We start from the raw sequence: 27,581 nt of genomic DNA, 5'->3' as shown, positions 1-27,581 counted from the left end.
TAAACTAAGATTTATTAATCTCTTGGTCATGTGCATGAACCAAGAAGGAATGTAGCCTCTAGCTCGAAGTTCCCCTCCCTTCACCTCCCCGCACCTTCACTGTTAAAATCAAGACCTTCGTGCTGAATTCAAGAGTTTCTGCGCAGTCTCAAACTCATTCTTTTCTAGTTTCTCAAAACTGTGGACCTCCTCAGCTCCTTCAGTCTTCTCTTTCTACACCACCACACAGGCATTTGAAATCCAAGCTAACCATTGCTATCTGATTTATCCCATCTTATTATTTGCTCTTTTCAACTTTGGTGTCTGTCCTGTACAATAGACCTTGGCTTTAACCCTCATTGCTCGAAAGAAAAAATACATACACTACAGCGTTGTCACCTGGATTTTACTAAAAGCAATGATGCGCATGTGAAATTTACATATTATGTTCGTCAGATCTTGAGCACCCAGGAAGACAATTATTGCTTCTGTTCTTCCGAGAGCGTATATTTCAGGTTGCATAAAACTATGGTGAAGCATTGACAATGGAGACAATTTGAAATTAAGCAAAAGGAGTATCAGGCAATGTGAAAGAAAGACATTGCATTGATATATCGCCTTTCACTACCTCAGGATGTCTCAAAGTGCTTTAGAGGCAATGAAGTACTTTTGAAGTGTGTAGTCACTGTAGTAATGTGTATTGGCATGTGTGTTTTTTCCTACAGTGCATAGTATCAACGTGTCAAATCAACCTCATACAAAACAGATCTTTCTTGGAGAGAAGTCTTGATCGCTGTCAGCTGGGAATAGAAAGGCATGGATTCTACAGCAAGACTAGAATACAGTCACAGTGACTGCCAACTGCAATACGACTGCCAACTCAAACGGGCTTTCTTATTGCTTATATAGTTACAATTGTCAACCACAAGCTGTTTAATGTCATGATTGTTAGCGTTTACCCTCAGTTAATCAATTTAGGTTTGAACCTTACATTCCTTTAACAAATGGTACATGTTTGGGACACAGAATGATGCTGTTTATAGTATTACTGAAGTCTACAGTTGCTTTGGACTTTAATGGCATTTGACTAGAAAACATTAGGTAGCAATGTGACTGCAAGAGATCACATCAGCGAGCTTTACTCATGGTCTGCCTCTCAAGTTCCCTGCCTGAACAAGCCTACCCCTTTTCCATAAACCTCAACTTTACCAAACCCTTCTTCCCTCCAGAGACACATCCAGTTCTCTTGAGCCTGTTTGTACGGAGTGCTTCAACACCCTTATTTGGTAACTTCATAAACTCAATTACTCTTGACAGAGAGTTGGACCCAACTGCTGTTGTTAGTCCTAACTTCCGAATATTTTTTTTAAAAAATACTGCAGATGCTGGAAATCTGAAATATAAAACCCAGAATGTGCAGGGAATACTCAACAGGTCAGGCAGAATTTGTGTGTAGCCAAACAGATTCAACATCTCAGGTCGATGACCTTTCGGCAGTTCTGAGCATTTGCGAGTCTAGATTTTCCGATTGGCATTATTTTAATGCTAGTGTAAAGAATGAGGGCTGAATACTGAATAAGTTAAAAGCAAAGGAAAATCAGCTTCAAATGCTTGAGTAAATGGAGAACTATGGATACCTGTGAATGCCTTACAGGCTGTAATTTCCTGAGGGACTTCAGTTGGTTTACATCTAGAATACTAGGAATAATTACTGCGCAGTAATCCAATCATGAGTTCAAGCAACATCAAATCACAGCAGTAAAGCTTGAGTGCTTATAAACATCAGAATCCAGAAATCAGATCACTGGCTTCGGAAACCAAAGCAGATCTGTTGCATTATTGTTCACAGTAACTTTGAAGTTAAGTTATGGAGGGGGGGGGCGGGGGGGAACCGTGGGGAGGAGCGGGGGAGGGGGTGCACATGAAGAGCAACATGATGAAATAATCTGGAAAGACTGTGTATAGATTTTCTCAAAAATGGTGAAGGAAGAATATGTGTTTCATAATTCTGCATAACCCGCCCTTTCCAAAATTTCTCTCCAGATGGCAGCAGCTTTTGCTGGAAGGACCATTGCAAGGACATTTGCTACCCTCTGGTAACTAATTCAAACAGACATCAAACCATGAGTGAAAACAAGCCATTTCACCTCAATTTTAAACTTTTCATCTTGGTTTTCAAATCCCTGCATGGCTTCTCCCCTCCCTATCTCTGTAATCTCTTCCAGCCCCACAACCCTCAGAGATATCTGCTCTCCTCTAATTCTGGCCTCTTGAGCATTCCCCGATTTTAATCGTTCCACCATTGGTGGCCATGCCTTCAGCTGCTAAGGCCCCAAGCTCTAGAATACTCTCCTTAAACATCTCCGCCTCTCTATCTCCCTTTCCTCCTTTAAGATGCTCCTTAAAACTTACCTGTTTGACCAAATTTGGTCATCTGCCCCAACATCTCCTTATATGGCTCGGTGTCAAATTTTGCTTTATTCGTGCTCCTGCGAAGTGCCTTGTGACATTTTATTACATCAAAGGCGCTATATAGCTACAAGTTCTTGTTGTTATAAACTGGGCAGGGGAACAGCAGTCAAGCTAAAAACCTGTCGACAACCCGTCATCCACATGCACCTTTTCCAGCAAGGGGCACTAGAAAGCAAACAGCAGCAGCTCTGACTGAGGGATTATGATTTTGCACTTTCTTGCTTCAGCAGCAGAGACCCAATTATAACACTCCCTGGTCTTGCCCTGGTGGAGATCAGCTGGGTCAGGACAGAGCAGGGGTCAAACCTGAGCTCTTTTCCTGGAACAGCTCAGTTCCAGTAACTGCATTCACCTACTTGTGACACTAGAATGCTTGAGGTCCTCATAATTTCTGCAGCTGTTTGTAATTGATTGATGAACACAATCCGATTGGCTTATGATACAAAGAAACTACGCCTTTTCAACAAGAGTGTGGAATCAATTAAAATGTTCCTCAAACATGACAGTTTTCAACAATTTGTATTAAGGACAAAAAGTTGCTGAGAACTTCCTATACATTTGCAGATCAATGGTGATCTAGACAGAAAAATATATCTTAAAAATGTAATAGATGCAATCTGACTGAACATCACATCAGGTTCAGATCGCGGATACACGTTTCCAGCTGCTTAAAATCTTGAAATGAAATTGTAGCTTCACACTGTAAGAACATGTACAGAATAGTAAATGGTTTTTGCTGCATTTCACTGTGATATGGGAAAGTGAAAAAGTTAAAAATTCACCTCATAAATTGCTGCAGATCCATAGAGTTTACAAAAAGTCAGGAGCCTTCTTGAACCGGAAAGGTTATTTGGTCCAACACACGTGGTCATTCAACATTTTCTTTATTTTGCACTATCAAGTCTCAGCTCGGACAAGTTGGTTCCACTCTCACTTCTGAGTCAGAAAGTTGTGGGTTCAAGCTATATTTCAGGAACTGAGCAGACAACCCAGGCTGACACTCCAGTACAAAGAAACTGCTGTATTGTTTTTAAGAGGCCACCCTTCAGATGAAATGTTAAAAATCTCGTAGGAATTATTCAACCATCTTGGTCAACACCCCTCCTTCAATCAAAATCAGCAAAATTATCAAAACAGATTATCAAATTGTGGATGGCCTCAAAATGTGATCAAGTGCTATCTAAATGTAACTTCCTTATTGCTGTTTCTGTATCAGTGAGAAAGACTGAATGTTGGTTGATCTTCCGGCATGTAAGAGTCATGTTTTGCCCCCACAATGACAGCTCAGTCAGTATATGTAATGTTAAGCCTGTGACTGAGCCAAACACATCAGGAAGGCTGTGATTTCAGCCCCAATCTATACAATCTGCTGGGTAGCAGTCAATGTACCATAGATTTCCTTCGCACCACATGTCCCCCCCTCCCCCGCTATCTACTGTCCCCCAGACCAGAGTGTGGAGAAGTGACTACCCAGTGACCTGAACTGCGAAATGCTTACAAGAATTCAGTCAGGTAAAATTAGAATTGATCTGAGCTATGGTGCACTTCACAGCCCAATAGCTTTCAAATTATAACATATGAAGATAGTTGGGGAGGTGGGGGGGCCGCCAGTACCCCGAGAAATGTTCCTTAAAATGATTTATTTTTCTTTGCTCATTGGAAAGAATGGACAGTATTACACAGCATAGGAGTCAAACAAACACCTTAGGTAAAATGTTATTGGATCTAATGGGAGTGCTGCATCAGTCCAAGCATTGGACAAAGCAAAGGCTCCACAGGGACATGTGTAAAGCTCCACAAGATGTGACCAGTACTGAAGGATTTGTGCAATCAAAAGGACATTGTGCAATTGAACAAACTTCACTACATTATTTCAGCAAAGTTGAATGCATCTCCATCCTGCCCACTATTTCTAGAGTGCGAATAGGAAAGACATCAAATATCAAGTGGCATGAGGATCTCCTCTGCATTTATAAACAGGTTAAGAATTTCACTATAAAGTGCAGAGAGATTTTCAAGTTCTCACTTAATTTAATGGCAGTTTATTTTTGTCTCATTCAATTTTTATCTTCCTTGATCAGAGATCTAAACTGTTGATGTTTTGATCATACCAACGGAACAAAGATGCAAATAAGTATGTGGGAATCGATCTGAAAGGTTAAGGTGGGTTTTCAAAAATTAGCGAGTGATGGTTGCATAGGAATTAATGGTTGAGTCAAAAGGCTGTCAGGACAGCTTTGTCTCACTTATTTATCATGGCTACACCAGCATGATACACCCAGCATCAATATCATCTTATAATATAAAGGGCGAATTCTGATGATGTCAAGGTCACCAGGTTTTAAAGAACATAATCAGAGCAGGAGTTGGCCATATGACCCATCAAGCCTGCTTTGGAATTCAGTAAAATGGCTGATCTTACAGGTTAACTGCACTTTCCTACCGTATCACCATATCCTTTGATCCCATTAATGTCCAAAACTCTATCAGTCTTTGTCTTGAATATACCCAACATCCGAACATCCACAGCCCTCTGGGGTAGAGAATCCTCTTAGTGAAGAGATTTCTCATCCCAGTCCTAATTGGTTGACTCCTTATCCTTAGACGATGATCTTTAGTTCTAGACTCTCCAGCCAGGGGAAACTCCCACGGGCTCCGAAGAGTTGGTGTCAGAAGGAGCATGTAGGCCTCCATTCTATGCAATAAGGTTCAATAAGGCCAAGCAGTGTGCTGCGATGGAAACATGGGGGAGCCAACCACTTGCAGCTATTTAGTGCCTTTAACAGAAAAAAAAGCACCCCAAGGCACTTTGCAGAGGAAACAAAATTAATGCTGAACCATTGAAGGAGATAATAGGAGCGGTGACCAAAAGCTGGGTCAAGGAGCTGCATTTTGAGGAGACTGTTAAGGTGAGAGAGGTGCAAAGCTAGTGGGGTTTAGAGAGGGAATTCCAAAGCATGGAGCCTGGTGGGCTGAAGGCATACGACCAATGATGGGGCAAAGGAAAAGGGAAGAGACCAGAGTTAAAAGGAATGGGAGACCCGGGAGAAGGGTTATAGGGCTGTATGAAGTTGCAGACAAAAGGCAGGGGCCAGGCCTTAAGGGATTTAAAAGCAAAGATGAGCATTTTAAACATGAGACACTGGGGGACTGGGGATGCAATGTCAGTCAGCAGTGACCGAGGCAATGGGCAAGTGGGGCTTGATATGGGATAGGATATAAACAACAGAGTTTTTGATGAATTTGTTTATGTGGCGGGGGGGGGGGGGGCGGGAAGGGGGGAAAGAGTGGGGGCAGGAGGTGTGGCCAGGTTTCTGGCTAGGGGACCACACTGAAGGCAGCAGGTCTGCAATTTGATTGCTGCTCTCCCGACACCCTAACCTACAAAGGGCAAATCGACAACCCCCACCCCTCCACACACACATTGGAGAGTCCCTTGATGTTTCCTTTGCAGCTGATGCAAGTTAACTTACATTTTTTTTTAGATAACTTCATATTATGAAAAATAGGAAGAAGAAATCCTGACTTTTGATGTGCTTTTTATTCATATTTTTAATTTAACAATCTTGAGCTGTGGTGGAAGCAGATTCAATAGTAACTTTTGAAAAGGAATTAGATAAATACCTGAAAAGGAAACATTTTCTGGGCTATGGAGAAAGGGCAGGGGGTGTGGGACTAATTGGATAGCTCTACCAAAGAGCTAGCACGGGCACGATGGGTCAAACAGCCACCTTTGCTGTATCATCCAATGATTCTACAATGCAGTGTCATTACTGCAAAAACAAAATACTGAAAATTGTCCTTATGAGGAAAGAGAGCATGGAGGCAGTGATGGATGGAGAATGGGCAGGAAAAGAGAGTGTAGTGGAAATTTTAAGCACAATTTCTTGACGAATGGCAGCTGATTACTCGGAATCAGGGAAACAAATTCCTGGAATAATCATAACATGGAAAAAAAAAGCTCTTATTTTTCTGGTACTTATGCTGTCACTGCAATTTTCCTTTTTAACAACTGCCCAGTGGAACCAGAAAATAGACAAGCAGTTTTTAATACTCCACAGACTGCCAACAGTGTAAGGTTAAGATGGAAAAAGGAAACTTTACCAAGGTTGCAACAGTAAAGAATTTTCCACTCCATATATATTTCATTATTGTGGAACAAGAATGAGGAGAGGCAATATAAATTACATGAAAATTCTTTTCAAGGGGGTACGGGAAGCGAAATCTGCGGGGTCACATACACAAATCTTTGAAAGTGTCAGGACAAGTTGATAAAAGTTGTTCAAAAAAACACAAATTCTTTGGCTTGATAAATAGAAGCATAGAATACAAAAGTGAGGAGGTTATGCTCAACATTTATAAATGACTGGATCGGCCTCGGCTGGAGTACTGTGTCCAATTCAGGGCACCATACTTTAGGAAGGATGTCAAGGCCTTGGAAATGGTGCAGAAGAGATTTAATGGAATGGTACCAGGGATGAGGGACTTCAATTATGTGGAGAAATCGGGTTTGGTCACACCTTGAGTGAGTAGCTGCCACAGGATTCCAATTGTGATCCAGCAAGTCAATGGGTTTCAGTTTCCTTCAACGTATCTTCTTGACCTTGAGCAGATTTGGTTTGGTTCCCAAGTTGGTTCAAAAGTTACAATGCCATTAAAAAGAACAATTCCACTCGAGGGGTGCGTTGGGCTTCTCCCCATCAGCAGTGCAGCTATTGCAGGAAGGAGAGTATGCTACAGCATTTTTCTTTATAAAATGCTCCCCAAATTTTCCTTCACAGTTGAGGAATCAAACAATTTCAGTCAATTCCAAAGGAAAACATTTTAGATTTAGGCTGACATTTGCACTCAGTTTTTGTTTGAGGTGCCGTGTTTTGGTTTAGACATAAAAACAATGGCACTGTCTTCCCATTCCACTTGTTTAGGTGCATTTTAAGGATCCCATGGCACAATAAGACGATGAGCCAAGGGCTCTCCCTGTGCCCGGCCAACATTCCTCCCTCAACCAGATCAAGTGGTCATTTATCTCAGTGCAGTTTGAGGGAATCTGCGTGCAAAATGGTTGCTGCATTTGCCAAAGGTAACATTAATCAGAATATTTTAAATCATTCCTTATATGTGAAATGGTTTGAGACATTTCTGAGAGAGAGAAGAAAATGTGCTACAGAAAGCCAAGAATTCCTTCAACAGAATAAACAATATTTGGACGAACTAATATGGAAAATCAGAATACACCCTTAGCAAAACTAAAAGGAAAAATGCCTACAGCCATGGAACAAAGTTGATGATCCAACTCCAGACTTTAGTTTGTTTATTTTGCTACTTTGCATCTATATATAAAACTCTGATCTGTCAAAATGAACTGAAGCAAGGCCTAACAGTTACGCTTGCAATTTTGAGGAGGTATGGTGTCACCTTTTGTAGGACAGACCATCGTCAGTCACCTGCAAATCACTGGACCCTCATGACTACACAACAGAAGCTGAACTCAGCTTCAAAATAGGAGACTATTCAAAATCACAAGTGTGGAATACAAATAATGTGCCTATTGTACCCAGATTTCCCATATTGCATCGAACCTGCAATGATGACTTTGAGCATATATAGCTTGCCAGGCTTCATACACTATTGATTTTAGAGGCCTGTACAGCAGGGAAACCAACATTACAGGCCAAGCCTTAAACATTGCAAGCTGAGTCAGAATGAAATCCGTTAAAAAAAAAAAATGCTCTGATCAATAGGTGCTTGCAGCAGAAGTGTGCCGGTTCAAGTGTTAAAAAGGGCCTGTACATTTTTAGTTGATCTTTTTCATTTGCACTTATCCAACACGAGTCATTTAAAAAAAAAATTGTTCTCTCACATGCGATTTTTTTCATAAAGTATACACTTTCCAGTTTCTTGATTCAACTAAGCTTTTCAAACAAAATCATTATCTGCCATGCAATCCATCTTGCTCTTAATTGCTCTGGCATCTACCACCCTCTCCACCTCCCTCAATCCCTCTGGCCCAGTGTAGGTTATTGTGAAGTGCTCCACAGATTATTCATCAGGCACAAAACCATCAAAACTGCAACCTCTCAGTATTTCCCACCCCAATCCAGGACACATTCACTGCTTTTGTACTGGGTTAAGTGGCACAACTGTACCATCAGCTCCTGTCATGTGGGTAAGGAAACCCGAAAGGAAAAATTGCTGGATTTACTCGGATAGTCATGGGAAGGAAGACCCATGTGTTTTCTTTGCAGTAATATAAAAGCAGTCAATGGCCACTCCCTTTTATTTTAAACGTATTCTTCTCATTGTGTTATGTGGCACTCCTCCCTAAACCTATGCATATATTGTTGACCTCTTGTACTTGTATTTTATATTAAGGCTATTTGGAAAGCCACAGCTCACAATGTATTTTCACAATTAGTTTTCTTGCAGGCTTGAGTCCAAAAGGAGTGTAAAAGTACATTCTGTCCAGGGCTTTCAAAAGAGCTTTATTGACGCAGATATAGATAAAAATCAATCTTTTAATCTTTCTTTTTGCAGAAAATGGGTGCACCCCTTAGGGCCAATAAGTCTAAGGTCTGTATAATTATATATAAGTTATATTATATTAAACCTTAAGGCCTCGTTTGAATACTGTGCAGTATTGGGATCCACATATTTGGAAGGATACTGAAGCTTGAGGTACAATGCAATGCAGATTGACTGGATTGCTGCCTAGTGCGAGGAAAAATATACAAAGAAAGCCTTGAGAAGTTGGATCTCTTTTCGTTAGAACGACACAGATTACAGGACTATATATAAAGTGTTTCAAATTATGAAAGGCTAGGACAGGCTAGATAGCAGCGGACTGATTCCAGGAGCTGAGGAGTCAAGAACGATGGACCATAAACACAACATTAAATGCAAAAGATTTAGCAAACAGAATAGGGGAAACTTCTTTACCCAGAGTGTTGAGGGATTTGGAATTCACTTCCAGGGTTACTAGCTGAGGCAGAAACTGTCAACATTCAAGATTAGATTGGACAGAATGAAGAAGGAAAATTGGGCTGAAGGATATAGGAACAGGGTGGGCAAACAAGATTAGAACTATTTGCTCATGTTGAGGGTAAAAGTCGACACAGACTGTTGAATTTTCATGTTGTGACTTCTGTGTACGTATTTCTATAGATTCTAAGTTACAGCCTGTTGCCAAAGAAACAGACCTGAAACTGGGGGACTGGGTGGTGCAGTGGGTCAGACTCTGTCCTTTCACTTCAGGGACTTGGGTTCCAAACCAGTTCACATGAAATGGAATGAGACTCTCCTTTGCTTACTGACTGCAGAATTTCTGTTCAGTGTAGGCTCTCACCAGGGCATCAAGCTGCTCCTCATTTGGCCAAAGGAGTGCTGGTGTGGGAGATGGAAAAAGTGATGCTACGCTTGTGGAGGGCACTCCTGAGATTGGGGCAGGGTACATTCGAACATATGAATTAGGAGCAGGAGTTGGCCACTCGGCCCCTCGAGCCTGTTCCGCCATTCAACAAGATCATGGCTGATCTGATTGTAACCTCAACTCCACATTCCCGCCTCCCCCTGATAACCTTTCACCCCCTTGCTTATCAAGAATCGATCTACCTCGGCCTTAAAAATATTCAAAGACTCTGCTTCCACTGCCTTTTGAGGAAGAGAGTTCCAAAGACTCTCAATCCTCAGAAAAAATTTCTCCTCATCCGTCTTAAATGGGTGACCCCTTATTTTTAAACAGTGACCCCTAGTTCTAGATTCTCCCACAAGGGAAAACATCCTTTCCACATCCACCCTGTCAAGACCCCTCAGAATCTTATATGTTTCAACATATAGGTAGAGGGGTGCTTTACTCTGCCTTCAAACCTTGTGATAAGTGAGCTGGTGGAGTTTGATGCTCAAAATGGGAAAATATCCATCCCACAATACTATCATTGCTCACTTCACTGATCCCAGTGTCACACAAAACAGGTTAACGAAAAAACTGAGCTGAAGCTAACCACAGGGAAACAGATACTGAATCTTTTGTGGGAAGCAGTATTTGCAGTCTTAGGCAAACTTGATTTTAACAAGGAAGTAGGCAACTTCTCCATTTAAAGCATAATGTTGCAAATAATTAATAATTCACCCTTTTGTCAAGCCTACCATTTCTATTTCCATACTGCAGCACTGATCAACTACAGTATGCACATCCTCACTGCCATGCAAGGCAGCTGACGACAGACGAAGCTCATGAAAAGCAGCAGCCTACAAATTTAAATCAAAACCTTCAAGTGAAGGATGGTTGTTAAAGGCTTCATATTACTTAAAGCACAGTTGGAAGTTCTGGTGTATAGGCCAACACTACTTCCTCAATTAATACAGGTTAACCAGCTATCCACTGCTGTTTATGCTACTTAGCTGTGCGCAAACAGGTCGCTACATTTCTCTAAATAACTACAGTGATTGGGCTTTGAAAGTATTTCATTGGTGGTAAAGCACTCTGGAATGTCCCGAGTACTATGAAAGTGCAAGTTGCTTCTTCTTTCTCTTTCCAAATGGCCACAGATTACCATTGGTAAACATATCACAACGCACGAGGGGGAGGGGGGGGGGGGGGGTGGGGAGGGGGTCTCAGTTGGTGAAGTGACTGGGGTGTTACAACTAACCTCAACTTACCAGGCTAGGAACCATGAGAAAACATAAGGCCTGGTCACTATCCAGTGATTCCTGCTGCAAAGTGCATGTTGGGTGTCAAGCAAGATTGGATATGTGACCAGACAAGATGAACTGGGGAGGGGAAGAGAAGGGCCCAAAAGATCCTTCAAAAAGTTCCAGTTATTATTCCACTAACACAGTGTATTTTTAAATAAAGAGACTAGCAATCTGACCAAGAACCAGCTCTAACAATCCAATTAGCGCAGGTGTATTTACATCATGAAGTCAGGGTTATTATAGTTGATAGAATAGGAAATTGGTAATTTCTTAATTGTAAAAGGATCAAGTTTTATTATTTTAAAATCTAAGGCATAAATAGTAAGTCCAATTCTGTCATTAAAACATCTCAAAGCTTTTTAAAAAAAGTTAGTTTCACCAGATGTGGGCATTGCTGGCACTGGCTAGGCCAGCATTTACTGGCCACCCCTAATTGCCCTCGAGAAGGTGGTGGTGAGCCACCTTCTTGAACGGCTGCAGTCCTTGGGGTGTAGGTGCACCCACAGTGCTGTTAGGAAGCGAGTTCCAGGATTTTGATCCAGCGACAGGGAAGGAACTGCGATATATTTCCAAGTCAGGATGGTGTGTGGCTTGGAGGGGAACTTGCAGATGGTGGCATTCCCACGCGTCCTTCTAGTTGGAAGGGGTCACGAGTTTCAAAAGGTGCTGTTGAAAGTGGCGTGGTGAGTTGCTGCAGTGCATCTTGCATATGGTACACACTGCTGCCACTATGCATTGGAGGTGGAGGGAGTGGATGGGGTGCCAATCAAGCAGGTTGTTTTGCCTGGATGGTGTTGAGGTTCCAGAGTGTTGTTGGAGCCGCACTCATCCAGGCAAGTGCAGAGTGCTCCATCGCAGTCTTGACTTGTGCCTTGTCACAGTGAATTACATTTGGATCTGTGGCAGCCATTCTTACCACTAGCTATGTCCCTCAAAGAACAATTAGATAATTGCAGAATGGGTGACGGCTTTGTGGAACACCTCCGCTCGGTCCGCAAGCAGGACCCCGAGCCTCCGGTTGCTTGCCATTTCAACACTCCCCCCTGCTCTCATGATCACATCTCTGTCCTGGGATTGCTGCAGTGTTCCAGTGAACATCAACGCAAGCTCAAGGAACATCATCTCATTTACCAATTAGGCACACTACAGCCTGCCGGACTGAACATTGAGTTCAATAATTTCAGAGCATGACGGGCCCCCCATTTTTAGTTATTTTTTTTTCTTTTTCCTTTTTTATTTTTTTTGGTGTTTATTTTATTTCATCTTAGTTTGTTCAGTTTGCTTACCCACTTTTTTTTCATGTTTGTACTTGCAGCTGTTCAATTTTCAGTCCGTTAACACCCTATCTGTACTAATGCTTTGTCTTTCAACGCACCATTAACATATTGTTTGCCTTTGCTCCACAACCTTCTGGTCAGCTATTCTGTGACCTTGTCCTATCTACACCTTCTCCTTTGTGATCTCTTGCCCCACCCCCGCTTTACTTGCTTATAACCTTTTACATTTCTAATATTTGCCTGTTCTGAAGAAGGGTCACTGACCTGAAACGTTAACTCTGCTTCTCTCTCCACAGATGCTGCCAGGCCTGCTGAGTATTTCAGGCATTTCTTGTTTTTAATTCAGATTTCCAGCATCCGCAGTATTTTGCTTTTATATTAAATTAGATAATGTTGCTTGAAAGAGGAATGTTAGAGAACTCCCGATTGCTTTTCGAATAGTGCCAAGGAATTTTTCACACCCAGCTGAACCAACAGACTGTGCCTTGATTTTTATTGTCTCATCTGGAGGATGGCACCTTTGACAATACGCTGTTATCCTAGATTATGTGCTCCAATCCTGCAGTAGGGCTTAAAAACCACAATCTTTTAACTCTGAGGCAACAGTCCTATCAACTGAGCCAAGGTGACACTTTGCTCAGTTTTATAATTACAGCTGTAAAAAAAACCCTACCATAAATCTATAAAGTTTAAAAAAAACTTTTGCGCAGTGTGCCTAGAAATAACAAAATCGCTGTCGTCTTGAAATGAAGATTAATATACATGAAACAACCTGACTGCTATTTATGAATTACTGCACCAAAGGCCATGCCCAACAAGGAAAGTAACCAACACTTTGGGGGAAAAAAAACCCAACTTCCTACTTCTCTCGCAACCTCAGTCACAACCTTTCTTGTCCCTCACTGTAGTTAATACCACAATCATTTTTGTCCCTCTAGACTTTCCTCTACTGTTTCAGCTGCAAATACTTCTGCCTTGCACTTTCACGGTGTTGAAATCAAAATTCATTAAGTAGTCCAATGTATTCTTTTCCAGCACCTGACTCCGTCCTTCCCTCTTCCTTCCACAATCTGCAGCTTTCATAGTTCTGAAGTTGGTGTGACTTAGTAACTATTAATTTATCTCATCTCCTGCCTCCTCTTTTCAACCTGTGGGGCCTGATCACTTTTCTCACCAACAGAAAAACTTTTCTCAAAAATATGATGGCTCAAGCACCAGAAAGTTCAAACTCCAAAAATACATGCACACTATATATAAAAAAACTTAACAAAGACTTCAAAACAATTCAAGACCTCGAAATAAAACAGAGAGCACAGCCATCACACTCTTACTCAAAATTACTGTTGTGCAGTCTAAACACTGACAATGTGGAACTTCAAGTGACACTGTAGCATTAAACACCAAAGGATAAGATGTCTGGATTTGGGTCATGGCAATTCCATCATGTTTAGTAACATTCTGAATCATCACCTACTTATTGGACCTTTGAACTTTTAACATAATAATGGAAGTTTGATGCTCTTTGCAACAAAACTTATTGAAAATATATAAATTATTCCAATTTTCTGCTACCTGTTTTCCTTTAAAACTTGATGAGGAGTATGTGTTGACTAAACCCAGACTTGTGTGAGCACATAATTAAACCAAAAACACTTGTGAATTAGAAAAATAGGTCTGCTCACATAGCTGCCTTTTTAAAAAGAGTGCATATCAAAAGCCAAACTGTTGCGTCCGGTATTCAATTGGAATTACTGGGCATCCATTCCTGAAACCCTGCCTGGTTCACAACTGGATGGATGGTTATCTGAGACACATTTATACAGCTCATGGACCTGACCAGATCAGGGAACAAGATGCTTTTGACTTTGTTGTTTGTGGCTCATGAGGCTGGATTTTGGCATAAAGTCATCCTGCATCAGCATTTTTGTGGTATCCTCTTATCTAACCCATAATTTTTGAACCAAATTGCTATTAGGGCTGCAAAAAGAAAACAAATTCAGTCAAAAGAATGAATTCAGCTCAGACACATTACAGGGAAAAAGGAGCTTCTGAAATTCAAGACGTTTCCCAGCAATTGTCACTCCTGTCCCTCCAACCAAGCCATAAACTGACAAATTGACCATTAATTAGCAAGAAACACTGACATCAACCCACAAATATTGGCCTGGATTTTGCCGTATGAATAATGGTGAGGCTATCAGCGCTTGCTGTTATGACAGGGCACAAGTGAGGGCAACTTCTGGCATCTGCGCAGGCGTAGTTAAATGCGGAAATCCAGATGTTGCTGCCAGTTACAACCTGCTGCCTCATAGGGTGTTCAGTTGCAGTCTTTGCCGAAATAAGCATAGAAACCACTGTAATGGTGCAAACTTAGGGCAATTGCCCACTAATCTTTCACTAAAGATTGATGAAAATTAGGGCTAGGGCGATTGCGTTTTTATTGGTGTAAAAAGTGATGGTTACGAAACAACCACTCTGGCCATGAAAAAGTAATTTTACAAATGTGGTGTCTCATTCCCCCAAAAAATTAATATTGCAGATTTCTAAAATTTTATTTTTAGTTTTTCACTTTTCTGCCTCTCCCTTAGTACCACATGTATGTCCCAATATTTCACTTCCTGTACGCCGATTTACATTTAATTTATGTTTCCTGTTTTTCAATCTTGCTTTGCAGCTTGTGTGTCTCAGTGAGGATTCTTTAATTTGATTGATTGATTGAAGACCTTCCCTGCTGCTTGGTCTGCTAATAGGCACCACAGATCCCATGTAGGGAGGGCCATCGATTACTAGAATTAATCACTGACAAGCCTGCGAAAGGTCTCCGGTAACTGCACATGAGGTGAACAGCTCAAAGCAAAATCCAGGCCATTAAATCTTCCACATCTTGAGTGGAGCAGGTGTCATATTTTGTATGCGAGCCCAGAATGGTCAACCAGTGCTCAACTTAAGAACGTCAATCACAAGATAAAGCTAAAGCTTCATATTTTAGCCAGTCACACCAGGGCTTAAATTAATGTCTGTTAATCTTTCAATGGTATATGCATCACTATTTATTTGTGAAACACTGCTCTATGTTTACGCCATTACCTCTCCTTTTCTGAAGGTATCGGACTCTTGCTGGTATACAGATTAATGAGTGGCAGCAGTGCTCTGCAACAAAGGCGTTAAGCTCCTTAATAACACATGCGCAGGACCTAACTTCTCAGAATTTCTCTTTTGGGGGAAAATTGGTGCAGGCATCAGGCCATTAAAATAACAAAGACCAGAAATTCTAGGCTGTACCATGTGGCTCACAAAGTCCAACAGGGAATTGGAAGGTGACTGACTCCCACGGAACTATATCCCAGTCTGGGATGGAGAGGGGAAAGTAAGCAGGTAATTGGAGGGGACAGAATAGATGCAAAACGTGCTATGAGGTCCTGATAAAAAGGTCACAGACTTGAAACGTTAACCTTGTTTCTCTCTCCACAGATGCTACCAGACCTGCTGAGTATTTCCAGCACTTTGTTTTCATTTCAGATTTCCAGCATCTGCAGTATTTTGCTTTTGTTATCATGCTATGTAGTAGAGTTTGGAAAGATTACAGGCGCGTGGCTCTAAAATCCTCCTACATAGGAAAACAGGAACAGAAGTAGGCCTTACAGCCTCTTGAGCCTGCTCCATCATTCAATAAGATCATGGCTAATCTGATCGGGCCTCAACTCCACTTTCCTGCCTGTTCCCCATAACCCTTTATTCCCCATCTAGTTGAAAAACCTGTATTTCAGCTTTGAATATACTCAAGTCCTCAGCTTCTACTGCTCTCTGGGGTAGAGAATTCAAAAGATTAATGCTCTTCAGAGAAGTGGTGCAGTGGTTAGCACTGCAGCCTCACAGCTCCAACGACCCGGGTTCGGTTCTGGGTACTGCCTGTGCGGAGTTTGCAAGTTCTCCCTGTGACCGCGTGGGTTTCCGCCGGGTGCTCCGGTTTCCTCCCACAGCCAAAGACTTGCAGGTTGAAATGTAAATTGGCTATTGTAAATTGCCCCTAGTGCAGGTAGGTGGTAGGAGAATTGAGGGAAGGTGGGGATGTGGTAGGGAATATGGGATTAATGTAGGATTAATATAAATGGGTGGTTGATGTTCGGAACAGACTTGGTGGGCCGAAGGGCCTGTTTCAGTGCTGTATCGCTCTATGACTCCAAGAAATTCCTCCTCATCTCTGTCTGAAATAGGAGACCCCTTAATTTGAAACTGTGCCCCCTTGTTCTAGATTCCCCGACTGGAGGAAACATCCTTTCAGCATCTACCCTGTCAAGCCCCCTCAGAGCCTTATGTTTCAATAAATTCACCCCTCATTCTTCTAAACTCCAATGAGTATCGACCCAACCTGCTGAACCTTTCCTCATAAGACAAACCCTTCATCCCAGGAAATCAACCTAATGAACCTTCTCTGAACTGCCTCCAATGCAAGGAGACCAAAACTGTCTGCAGTACTCTAGGTGCAGTCTCACAAACGCCCTACACAGTTAGAGTCATAGAGTTATACAGCACAGAAACCAGCCCACCGTGTCCGCTACTTTTATACTCCAACCCCCTAAAGGCCAACATTCCATTTGTCTTCCTAATCACTTGCTGTACCTGCATGTTAACTTTTTGTGTTTCTTGTACGAGGACACCTGATCCCTCTGTACCGCAGCATTCAGCAGTCTCCCTACTAAAAAATATTTTGTTTTTCTATTCTTCTGACCAAGTGGATAATCTCATTTTCCCACATTATATTTCATCTGCCAAATTTTTGCCCAATTATTTAACCTAATATCCCTTTGAAGACTTTTTGCATCCTCCTCATAACTTGCTCTCCCACCTGCACCCAATTTGTGCATCTGAACCCTGACCTGTGGAACAGGTGGATATATCAGTTTGGAACTAAGAGGTTCATAAAACCCCAAACAAAATCAAAGACACGCGTATGCCACAAGAAAAAGGAACTGAATCATCCTATGCCTGTTTCACAATCAGATTTCAAGCTGGGGCTATTGCCACACATTGCTCTATGCTAATGCTGATAAAATGACCATTACAGAAGAGGAGGTCCAGGATTCATCCACCTTATCCCTGTGAGGACTGCAGTTGCACATTTTCCCCAAAAATCAAAATCAACCAATAACGTATGCAACCTGAACCAAACTCTCACCATAAAGGGGTAACACAGATTAAGTAAATAAACCAAACAGGAGTCAAAATAGCACCAAAGGGCAGCACCTAGACAGTATTATACAGCAACAGGGGCTCAGTTCATAGGGATTTGACCCTGCATTTCCAATGTTAACTGTAGTTGTCTTCTCGGTTTCTAATTCACAAGATCAGTACAGATTAGGAAGTTCATGCCACCACATCCTAGCTCATTTATCTGGAAAAATCCTGCGCTGCCATCACAGCATCTTAAGTAACGCTGCAGAAGTTTAGGTTTCAACTCCCAATCCAGATATTCATTAAATGCATTGATCACTCCAAAGATGCTGCCTTTTGCTAGTTTTAATCAGTACCTTTTGTCTGGTTGCAGTTTAACCTGTACAGTTCCATGTTTACTGTCTCTATATGGATTGCCGTTTATACATCCCTATGAAGTCCCCCTCTGTAGTCCTTCTTTCATTTTGGCCTGGTTATATAGGTTTACAAAGATGTTTGTATATCCAGTTGTTTGGCAGTGTTCATTACGAATATGTGCATCCCATTAAATATATAAGGTTCAATCGTTGATCAAGTCACAATCATTAATTCTTCAATGCAGACATTAGTAAGGAGAACAAATGGAGGAAACGGGAGAATAACCCACTGCCACTTAACAAATTCTTTAACTGCACTGTTTGGGCTGGACACTGACCCCAAGTGACCATCTGACAATCCGATTTTGGTTATAAAATGCTAATTTCAGAAAGAAAAATCTTAGTGATGCTTTTCACTGCTGGAGGTGCCATCTTTCAGACGAGAACGTAAAACTGAAGCCCCGTAAAAGATCCCATGGCACAATTCTGAAGAGCAGGGGAGTTCTCCCCAGTGTCCTGGGCCAATATTTATCCCTCAATCAACATCACAAGAACAGATTATCTGGTCATTAGCACATTGCTGTTTGTGGGGGTTTACTGTGTGCAAATTGGCTGCCACGTTTCCTACGTTACAACATTGGCTGTAAAGCGCTTTGGGATGTCCTGTGGTTGTGAAGGGCTCTACATAAATGCAAGTCTTCCTTTTTTGTGGAAACAGTTATATGACAATAGCTACAGTTAACATAGCAAAATATTCAGTGTCTTACAGAATGGGGGGAGGAAGGGACACCAAATTGAAGGAGAGGGGACAGTTAGGGACGACGACTGTTGATATGGTCTATGAGAAAAAAAGTGAGAATGTGGGAAGAAATGGATTAACCAAAGCTTTAGGAAGGGAATATCAAGAGTGCAGGAGTGTGTTGGCTGAAGGCTCTGTCACCGATTCTGGCTCACAGGCGGCCAGTGAGGACATTTTGTATTCTTTGCAATTCTTTCACAAACCTGTTTTTACATCTTGCTACTCCTTTCAAGTGTTCAAACTTGTTATGCCATAACTGTGAGTGACACAGGCATATAAATAGGAAACTAAAACCACAAGCTAGGAGGAGGGGGAACAAAGAGAGTGTATGCAAAATAAGAAAACATACTGTTCCATTTAACTCTGTCCCTTGCATAAACCTCAACTTTCTGCTCTTGAATCATCTTCTTGATTCTTCTGTACCATTCTGTACTTAAGGATGATATAAGAACTAACCAGATCTATTATCTTTTTCTAAATTATCTCTCTGTAACAGAGAAGAAAAAAGGACTTCACACAAAGCTGATTTGCTTAGTCCTGCTCAGAGGTTGCAACAGAGCAGCGGTGAAAATGGCTACCCCTGTCAATGTCAAGAATTCAGCTCCTACAAGCCCTCAGGGTATTCCCACTGCTCCCGAGCCTTGCAATTGTCTCGGACAGATTCAGCAACATACTCACAATCACCAAATTGTCTTTCCCACATGTCACAGTGGGAATGTTCCAATCAGTTATTAACTTGTGAAACAAGGTCAGCGACACATCAGTGCAAAACGGCTGTGAAATATCAAAACTGCTAACTCTACATGAAATACTACAGAAACAATGTTCAACAAACGAGAATAAACAAGGAGAATACATTCAGAAAAGAGAGAAAGTATAAACATCCAATGCACAGAATAATATGGGCGAAGGGGGCTTCTAAAATACCCAAAGTGTAGTATAAACACAGGAGGGGGGCACAGAACACCAAATGTGCAGCAAACATCAAGGAGAGAAGGGTGCAAAATACCTAGTGTACATGTTGGTGACGGGAGGCTATAAAATGCGCCATATACGTATTGTCCAAGGAGAGAGGATATATTCTGCACACTTTATACAATGGTGAGAAGCGGGATTAAAGTATCATGTCTTAACAATATGATACACCCACACGAAGCAGTACTGTTAGCTAATGACACCAGCTTTATTAAAAGTCACAATATCTCAGACTAAATCTGTATCAGCTGGGCTGAGCTGGTGAGTCACCAGTTATGCTTTGGTTACAGTCAGTGCCATGTGTGGAAAAGAAAATGAGATCTCATGGGTTCTCAGACATATCCTCTATTTATATCTTATATTAAAAGTTAATTTTAGTAAAGATGCTTAAAAAAGGCTTGAATGAGAGCAGCGCACTGTATCGCACAGAACATTTACACGCTCGGGTTACAGTTCAACACGGGTACAATGCACAATCCAGAATAAATGTACACACACACACACACACACACACACACACACAGACACACACAGACACACACAGACACACACAGACACACACAGACACACACACTGGAAGTTAGAGAGTTCTGCACATTCGGTGGGAATACTCAATGCGAGTCCTGGACCTGAACCTGGACCCCCGCCACTGCCCCCACCACAACCACTTCTATTTCCCGTTCTCTTTTCTTTATAAGAACTGACATTTTGCACCTCTAACATAGTCAGACATCCAAAGGCGCATCACAGGAGCGTGCTATCAAATAAAATTTGACACCCAAGGAGACATTATGACAGGTGACCAAAAGCTCGGTCAAAGATGCAGGTTTTGAGGAGTGTCTTAAAAGGAGAAACAGGTGGAGAGACGGAGAAGTTTAGGAAGGGAATTCCAGAACTTCGGGCCTAGGCAGCTGAAAGCATGGGTGTTGAAGGTGGAGCGTTTAAATGAAGGGATGCTCAAGAGTCCAGAATTGGAGGAGCACAGAAATCTGAGGGCTGAAGGAGGTTAGAGAGATAGGGAGGGGTGAGGCCATGGAAGGATATGAAAAGAAGGATGAGAATTTTTAAAATTCAAATTTAAGACTCAACTATCTACCAGAATACTCTTGGATGCTGGATGAAAATGTTACACAACTGCTTTTATATTTACCGAGCAGTCAACACCTTTCTCATGCGCATGTGGAGAAACAACTATAATGTGATGTTCAGGTGATTAAGCCAGATAATTGGGTCAGGAGGAGTGGAGCGTATTGCTGTGACACCACTTTCATATTTGTGAATTGGGCATTGTCGTTATACGCCCCAGGGTCTATTCTAGATGACCAGTCACACCTGGAAAGTTTTTAGTTTTCCATTTGTGTATCAAGTACCTGCATCTACCATGGAAGACTGAAGCCAGGAATCTTATTTCACGTTTGTTATTTACTTGTGCACTCCTTTCAGCTTTCCGAGCTTTGTTAGAGTGGAAGTCACATTGTGAAAAGTGGGTCCAAAAGGGCTTGTAAAATTCCAAGCAGTGCTGAGGTGACAACACTGAAATGTGGCGCCATCAGCAAGAAGTCTCAGAAACATGACATGGAAGTGACAGCATCATGTTAAGTACAAATTAGATTAATTATTTACATTAAGACTCAAAACAAACTGCAACCCAGGTACTTACTGGTACAGAGGTATGCCTCACGGCTGGTAATAGTTTTGTTACACTGATGACACTGTGGTGAACGAAATGCTAAGATTGCAGTAAAAATGTGCCCGTTTACAGTTTTTCTGTCCTTGTCCTTTGCTTCTTTGTCTTTTGATTTCTCCTTCTCCTAAAAAGAAAGAAACATCAGTGACACAAGTAAAATCAATTTTTAAATTTTCCAAATTTATTTCTGGTTCCTGTGATAGCTGCATCAGTAACATGTTTCGTGACCGTATTTCCTGCCTGTATTGACTGTTAAAATCATCCCTGCAGCTATTTGGCATAAAATTGCCTATCAACCAGTTGAAATAGAGTCACAGAGTCGTGTACAGCAAAGGAGGAGGCCATTCAGCCCATCAGGTCCATGTTGGCTCTCCACAAAGCTATGCAGTCAGTACCACTCCCCTGCTCGATTCCCATAACCCTGCAAGTCTATTTCTCTCAGGTGGCCATCCAATTTCCCTTTAAAGTCACTGATTGTCTCTGCTTCCAGCACCCTTGTGGGCAGCGAGTTCCAGGTCATCACCACCCATTGCATAAAAAAATTATTCCTCATATTCCCCCTGCATCTTTCGCCCAAAACTTTCAATTTGTGTCCCTAGTCCTTGTACCATTAGTTAACAGGAACAGTTTTTTCTGGTCTAACCTATCTAAGCCTGTCATAATCTCGTACACCTATTAAATCTCCTCTCAATCTCTTTTGTTCTAAGGAGAACAAACCCAGCTTTTCCAACCTAACCTTGTAACTAAAATCCCCTGTCCCTGGAACCATTCTGGTAAATCGCCTCTGCACCCTCTCAAGGATCCTCACATCCTTCCTGAAGTGTGACCAGAACTGGAGGCTTGTTCGGCTGCTTCAGAGGGCAGTTAACGAGTCCACCATGTTGGGGAAGGACAGGAGTCAATCACAAGCCAGACCAGACAAGGAGGCAGATTTCCTTCCCTATGGGACATTAGTCCAACAGTTGGGTTTTTATGGCAACCTGAAATTGTTACTGATGCCTAGATTTTTTAAAAAAACTGAATTCAAAGCCTCAAACAGTCCTGGTGGAATCTGAACCCAATTTCCAGAGGATTAGTTCAGGGAACTGGATTACTAGGTCAGGAACATAATAACGTGCATTCACTATTGTCGTGGTTAAGTGTTGGGTGAAACTCTTGGGATTTTTACCTGATTTACATGGCTTTAATCTTAAAACCATGTGAAGGCCCAAGGTCCACAGGAATAAACACAATCAATGTGGGAAAGTAGATTAAGCAAGTCGGGAGCAGTGCCATATGGTGCCAACCCTTGGCTTTAAAAGCTTGAATATATGACAGGGGCAAGATTCAGAGAAGTATAGAGTTCCAGTTTTGAGGCCTTGTGAAAGGATGGGTTAGAGCAAGAGACTGCTATAGAGAAGTAAGCAGAGACCTTCCATCTTTAACAGTTTTAAAATGTTACTTTCCTGGAGAATTTACTGATTCTGAAAGTGAGTGAGTTGAATTAACTTTAGTCAACGCAATTTTTAATCCGGCATGTTACAATTTCAGGGCTCTTCATACAGTTGACCTCCATAACTCCACTAAAAGATGGTCCTGTCCAGTGCAGCTATGAAGACTCACAGCTTAAATGGAAATGACAGGAAAAAAGTCAAGGGGATGTAAATCTCAATATACACTTTAACTGGCTGATTTTCACGTGACTGTTTGACAGTCGGACTCTCCAAGCTGCTAAGAGATAGCATTAGACAAAGCAGTCTGATGTATGGAATAAAATTCTGCATCAGGCTTGCTGTGTGTCCCAGCTTGTACTGAATTTAAAATCCTCATTACCAATTACAAATCTCTTCATTCTCGCTACCTCTGCAAACCTCTGAAACCACAAGAACCAGCACTCATGCAGAGTTCTCTGATGGTGGCGTCCTGTACATGCCCCCAACCCTTGCTCTGTCTCTGGGTGGGCCAACTTTTCAGAATACACCACCCCATCCCCTCTCCCCCACTTCCTTGCCCCCAACACATGCCCAGCTGACCTGATCCTACTCTCTGCAACTCCCTCCCTAACTATTTCACCCCCCCCACCCTTAAAAGCCTTCTTAAATCTCATCTCTGATCGTGCTTCCAGTTACCTCTCCTAACTGCTTGATCTCATTTTTCCTCCAGGGAGCACTTTGGGATGTTAACTACACAAAGTTCTTTAAAACTGTCAAGCTGCTGTTATATCGCACAGAATAATGAAATTCAAAAGTTAATTAAGAGCAAAATACTGCGGATGCTGGAACTCTGAAATGAGAACAGAAAGTGCTGGAAATACTCAGAAAATCTGGCAGCATCTGTGGAGAGAGAAACAGAGTTAACGTTTCAGGTCTGCGGCCCGTCATCAGAACTGGCAAAAGCTAGAAATGTAACAGTCTTTGAGCAAGTGAAAGGAGGAGGGGGGTGGGTGGGGGAAGAACAAGGAGGAAGGACTGTGATAGGACAGAGGGGGGAGAGATTAAATAATATGTCATGGAACAGAATGAAAATGGAGTGCTAAATTGTTGTAGCAAAAGGCAAAGCATGAGTCCAGAGAGAGTGCTAACGGCAGAATAACAAACAGCTCTGCACAAAACATGAAAATAAATTTAAGACTAGCACGTGATTAAAAAATAAATATAACAAAATAACATAAAAATGATAACAAACAAAAATGATGGGGCTCATGGTCTGAAATTACTGAACTCAATATTGAGTCCAGAAGGCTGTAGAGTGCCTAATCGGAAAATGAGGTGCTGTTCCCTGTTTTTTTATATACATATCTTTTTAAAAATTTATTTGTTTTTTAACCATGTGCTAGTCTTAAACTTATTTTCATGTTTTCGTACAGAGCTGTTCATTATTCTGCCATTGACACTCTCGCTGGACTCCTGCTGTCTTTTGCTACAAATATTTAGTACTCTGTTTGCATTCTGTTCCATGACATGTCATTTAATCTCTCCCCCCTCCATTCTATCACAGTCCTTCCTTCTTGTTTATCATCTCCTCCTTTCACTTGCTCAAAGACTGTTACGTTACTAACTTTTGCCAGTTCTGATGACGGGTCGCAGACCTGAAACGTTAACTCCGTTTCTCTCTCCACAGATGCTGCTAGACCTGCTGAGTATTTTCGGCACTTTCCGTTCTCATTTCAAAAGTTAATTATTTGTTTTAAATTCTGAAAACACACAGCTCAAACGTCACTCAAATCCCTGCTTCACCTTCTGATCCACTGGAGAGACTAACGCCAACCACTGATTGAATGCACTGTGATACTGAGCCATACAGGATAGAAGAACTCCCGTTCCAAATCCTGATCTGTGCAGGGTTGGTTGGTCGGTCTCACCCAGTACAGCAGCAGTGATGCTGCAGTGCTCCTGGATTAGGGAAAAGAAGAAAATCAGATAGACGCCCCATTCTTGATCACGATCCAGTGACTTCCGCTGGAATGAGTGCGTGTGTGGATGCCAGTTGACAACAGGACTGAGATTGGGTGCGATGCCACACACTGTGGACTAGCCTGCACTTACTGCCTAGGCTTGCATGTGAAGGAGGAAGGTACCTGGCGCACATGGAACCAGCAGAAATGAGAGAGGAAAAGAAAACAAGCAACCTCAAGACTAAACCAAGCTTCCTGCTAACCAACTGGCCCCCCTTCTAACTATGCAACATCTGCTGCAATATCTCCAAACCTTCTTACAAAACTCTTCCTTATCCATGTGCTACGGAAGCTGTTGCTGTATTTATTTGCAAAGTCAACTGAGGCACAGGTTAGCAGCCGCACAAAAAAAATTACAGCGGAATTTGACTAGAGAATTGAATGCTCTTCAGTGTGAAGGAATTGGGGACCTGGATCGTGTATAATGGCAATCTTACACAGATGCAAACTAAATGGAGAGAGTGTAGCACAAGAGGACACAGGTTCAATCCAATAAAAGGCAGATTTGGAAGTGATATCTGAAGCTTACACACAGTGATCAAAACTTGCAATGGGCGTTTGGCCACAAATAATGGAGGCTAAAGTCCTGGATTTTTTTTTTAAACAAATAGGTGTGGTAAAGGGGGACTTTCTGGCTGAATGGATTAAGATGACCTTCCCCATCCACATCTACCTGGTGAAGGTGATGGGAAATTGCTGCTGAGGAGAGAAACCCACCTCCAATTATATCCTCAGTTTTAATCCTGCCAGCCAACAGGAAGGAAATCTGGCAGCATTTGTGGAGACAGCAACAGACTTAAGGTTTCAGCTCGGTGACCTTTCACCAGAAGTTCAGGTCACAGACCTGAAACATTAACTGTTTCTCTCTCTACAGATGCTGCCAGACCTGATTATTCCCAGCATTTTCTGTTTGAATTTCAGATTTCCAGCATCTGCAGTTTTTTGTTTTTGTAGGAAGGAAATCTCCTTTTCCACTGTCTCCAAAGGCCAGCTGTGGGGATCCATAAAAAGTTGGGCCCTGGACAACAGGAGACATAGCGTTCAGCTGCTCTAACCCTGCTAGCCAGCCATCAGCAGTGGGTGCTTCCCTCTTGAGAGTGCAATAACAGAAGGAAGTGCTTTGACAAACAAGCGGACTCAAACTGCAAACAGTTTCAGGATGATGATGCAGCAATGCTTAGAATCAAGAGGAGCAATAAACAGATTCTGACACTGCCCATCCTGCACAGTTTTAATTCTTGCTATGTGAATCAAAGCACAGACAAAACACACCTATCTAATCGGTTGTTCTAACAGGAAAGCATAACATCGCAAATAATGACACACCTCATTCTCATCGCCAAGTAATAAGGCCTGAGGTAAGTGTTGACTTGTAAATGTTGCTCTTTGCTCAGACATCTCCAATTCCTTCCACGAACTGGAGTGATTCACGGAGCACCACCAATTTCCAGTGTCACATCCTGACCAGTGTCTCTACAAATTATCTGTGCACAGCAAGAATCCCAACAGACCTTTTTTCCGGCTAACTATTCTACATATTGCCTTGTTTTTTTTTAACCATCATTTATGCTTACTGCAAGACAGCTGTCCCTGCTGCTTCATAAACAAATGCTTGGAATATGAACATTTTTGCTTTCACCAACTTGTTGGACTCGATGTAAAATGAAATGAAATTCGTCTTTACAGGAACATGATATTGCAAATCAAGTAAGAATTTTTTTGCTCTTCTGCTAGTCTGTTACAATAAAAACTTAAATCTGTATTAATATACACAACAGCTTCAGCTGCATTCAGTGTACAGAAACTAAAACATGTGCAAAAGATTTATTTAAAAATGCAACCACACTGAAACGTTAGATACTTATACTGAAGATGCAAGACTATTACAACAGATTGTAAACAGGAAACCGAGGAAAGGCAGCCAACATGAAGACATTAACAGTCATGAACATTTAAACTCTCGTCTCCCAAGCAAACACGACACAGCACAAGATCACCCGCACTGTGAATCGTTCTGTTACCTACCGACTTGAATGGACTTGAATGCGGTATATAAAATCTAATCCACGACATAACTCAACTCAAGAGAAATCTATTTTTCACATGCTGATTACAGAAGAAAATGGGCTGACTGTCTCAATTTGTCCATGACGTATATCTCAGTCAGAGGAAGTTGGGGTCTGAAGAGGGGGAGGCTGGACTTAACAGGGTCTCAAGTCAGTAAGTTGTTTCGAAACATTAGGTTTAAAATAGAGAGCATTTCTTCTCCCATTCTTTTCAAACTAAAACATTTTTGGTGCCTCATAAAGGCTCTCCCACACATATTTAAAATTCCTGTACATCTTCACTTCTAAATTAAACCGAAAGATAAACTTTGGACAACAATCCTGTTTGACAAATAAAATCAACTGCCTACAATTGAATTCTTGGCAGTTTTACTTTCTGTGCACTATGGTTAACCTGAAATGGTTAGTGTGACGATATTAAATACCATTTTAGTGGCCATTCACTTATTTGCTTTAAACCCGGTTAAAAAAGATAGGGACCGGGGAAAAACATTTACTGGTGCAGTTAAAAGTACCATTTAATGTAAATCAACATGTAACTATTTCAAGTTATTTCTTCGCAAAGGATCCACAAGTCACTTAGGTGCTTTGGCTTTGGGGAGGGGATGTACTGTTTTGAGGCCACGTAATGGTGTCAATCTTTTATCATCTACCTAGAGATATGACAACAAAAA

General features: G+C 41.7%; 1 protein-coding gene across 7 annotated transcripts in view; it reads right to left on the bottom strand.

The window, feature by feature from the left end:
* The window catches only part of LOC137352536 (A-kinase anchor protein 13-like), a 424,312-nt gene that overhangs the window by 59,705 nt on the left and 337,026 nt on the right, over nucleotides 1-27,581 (bottom strand). For all 7 annotated transcript variants that reach the window (XM_068018105.1, XM_068018107.1, XM_068018108.1 and 4 more), the window contains one exon: nucleotides 21,382-21,532. In XM_068018105.1, coding sequence (XP_067874206.1) covers nucleotides 21,382-21,532 — 151 coding nt within the window. The remainder of the gene's footprint in view (nucleotides 1-21,381; nucleotides 21,533-27,581) is intronic.

Source organism: Heterodontus francisci, chromosome 38 (genome assembly GCF_036365525.1).
Source record: "Heterodontus francisci isolate sHetFra1 chromosome 38, sHetFra1.hap1, whole genome shotgun sequence".
Classification (NCBI taxonomy): Eukaryota; Metazoa; Chordata; class Chondrichthyes; order Heterodontiformes; family Heterodontidae; genus Heterodontus; species Heterodontus francisci.
The sequence above is the reverse complement of the archived record's forward strand: the minus strand, read 5'-3'. Positions and strand labels throughout refer to the sequence as shown.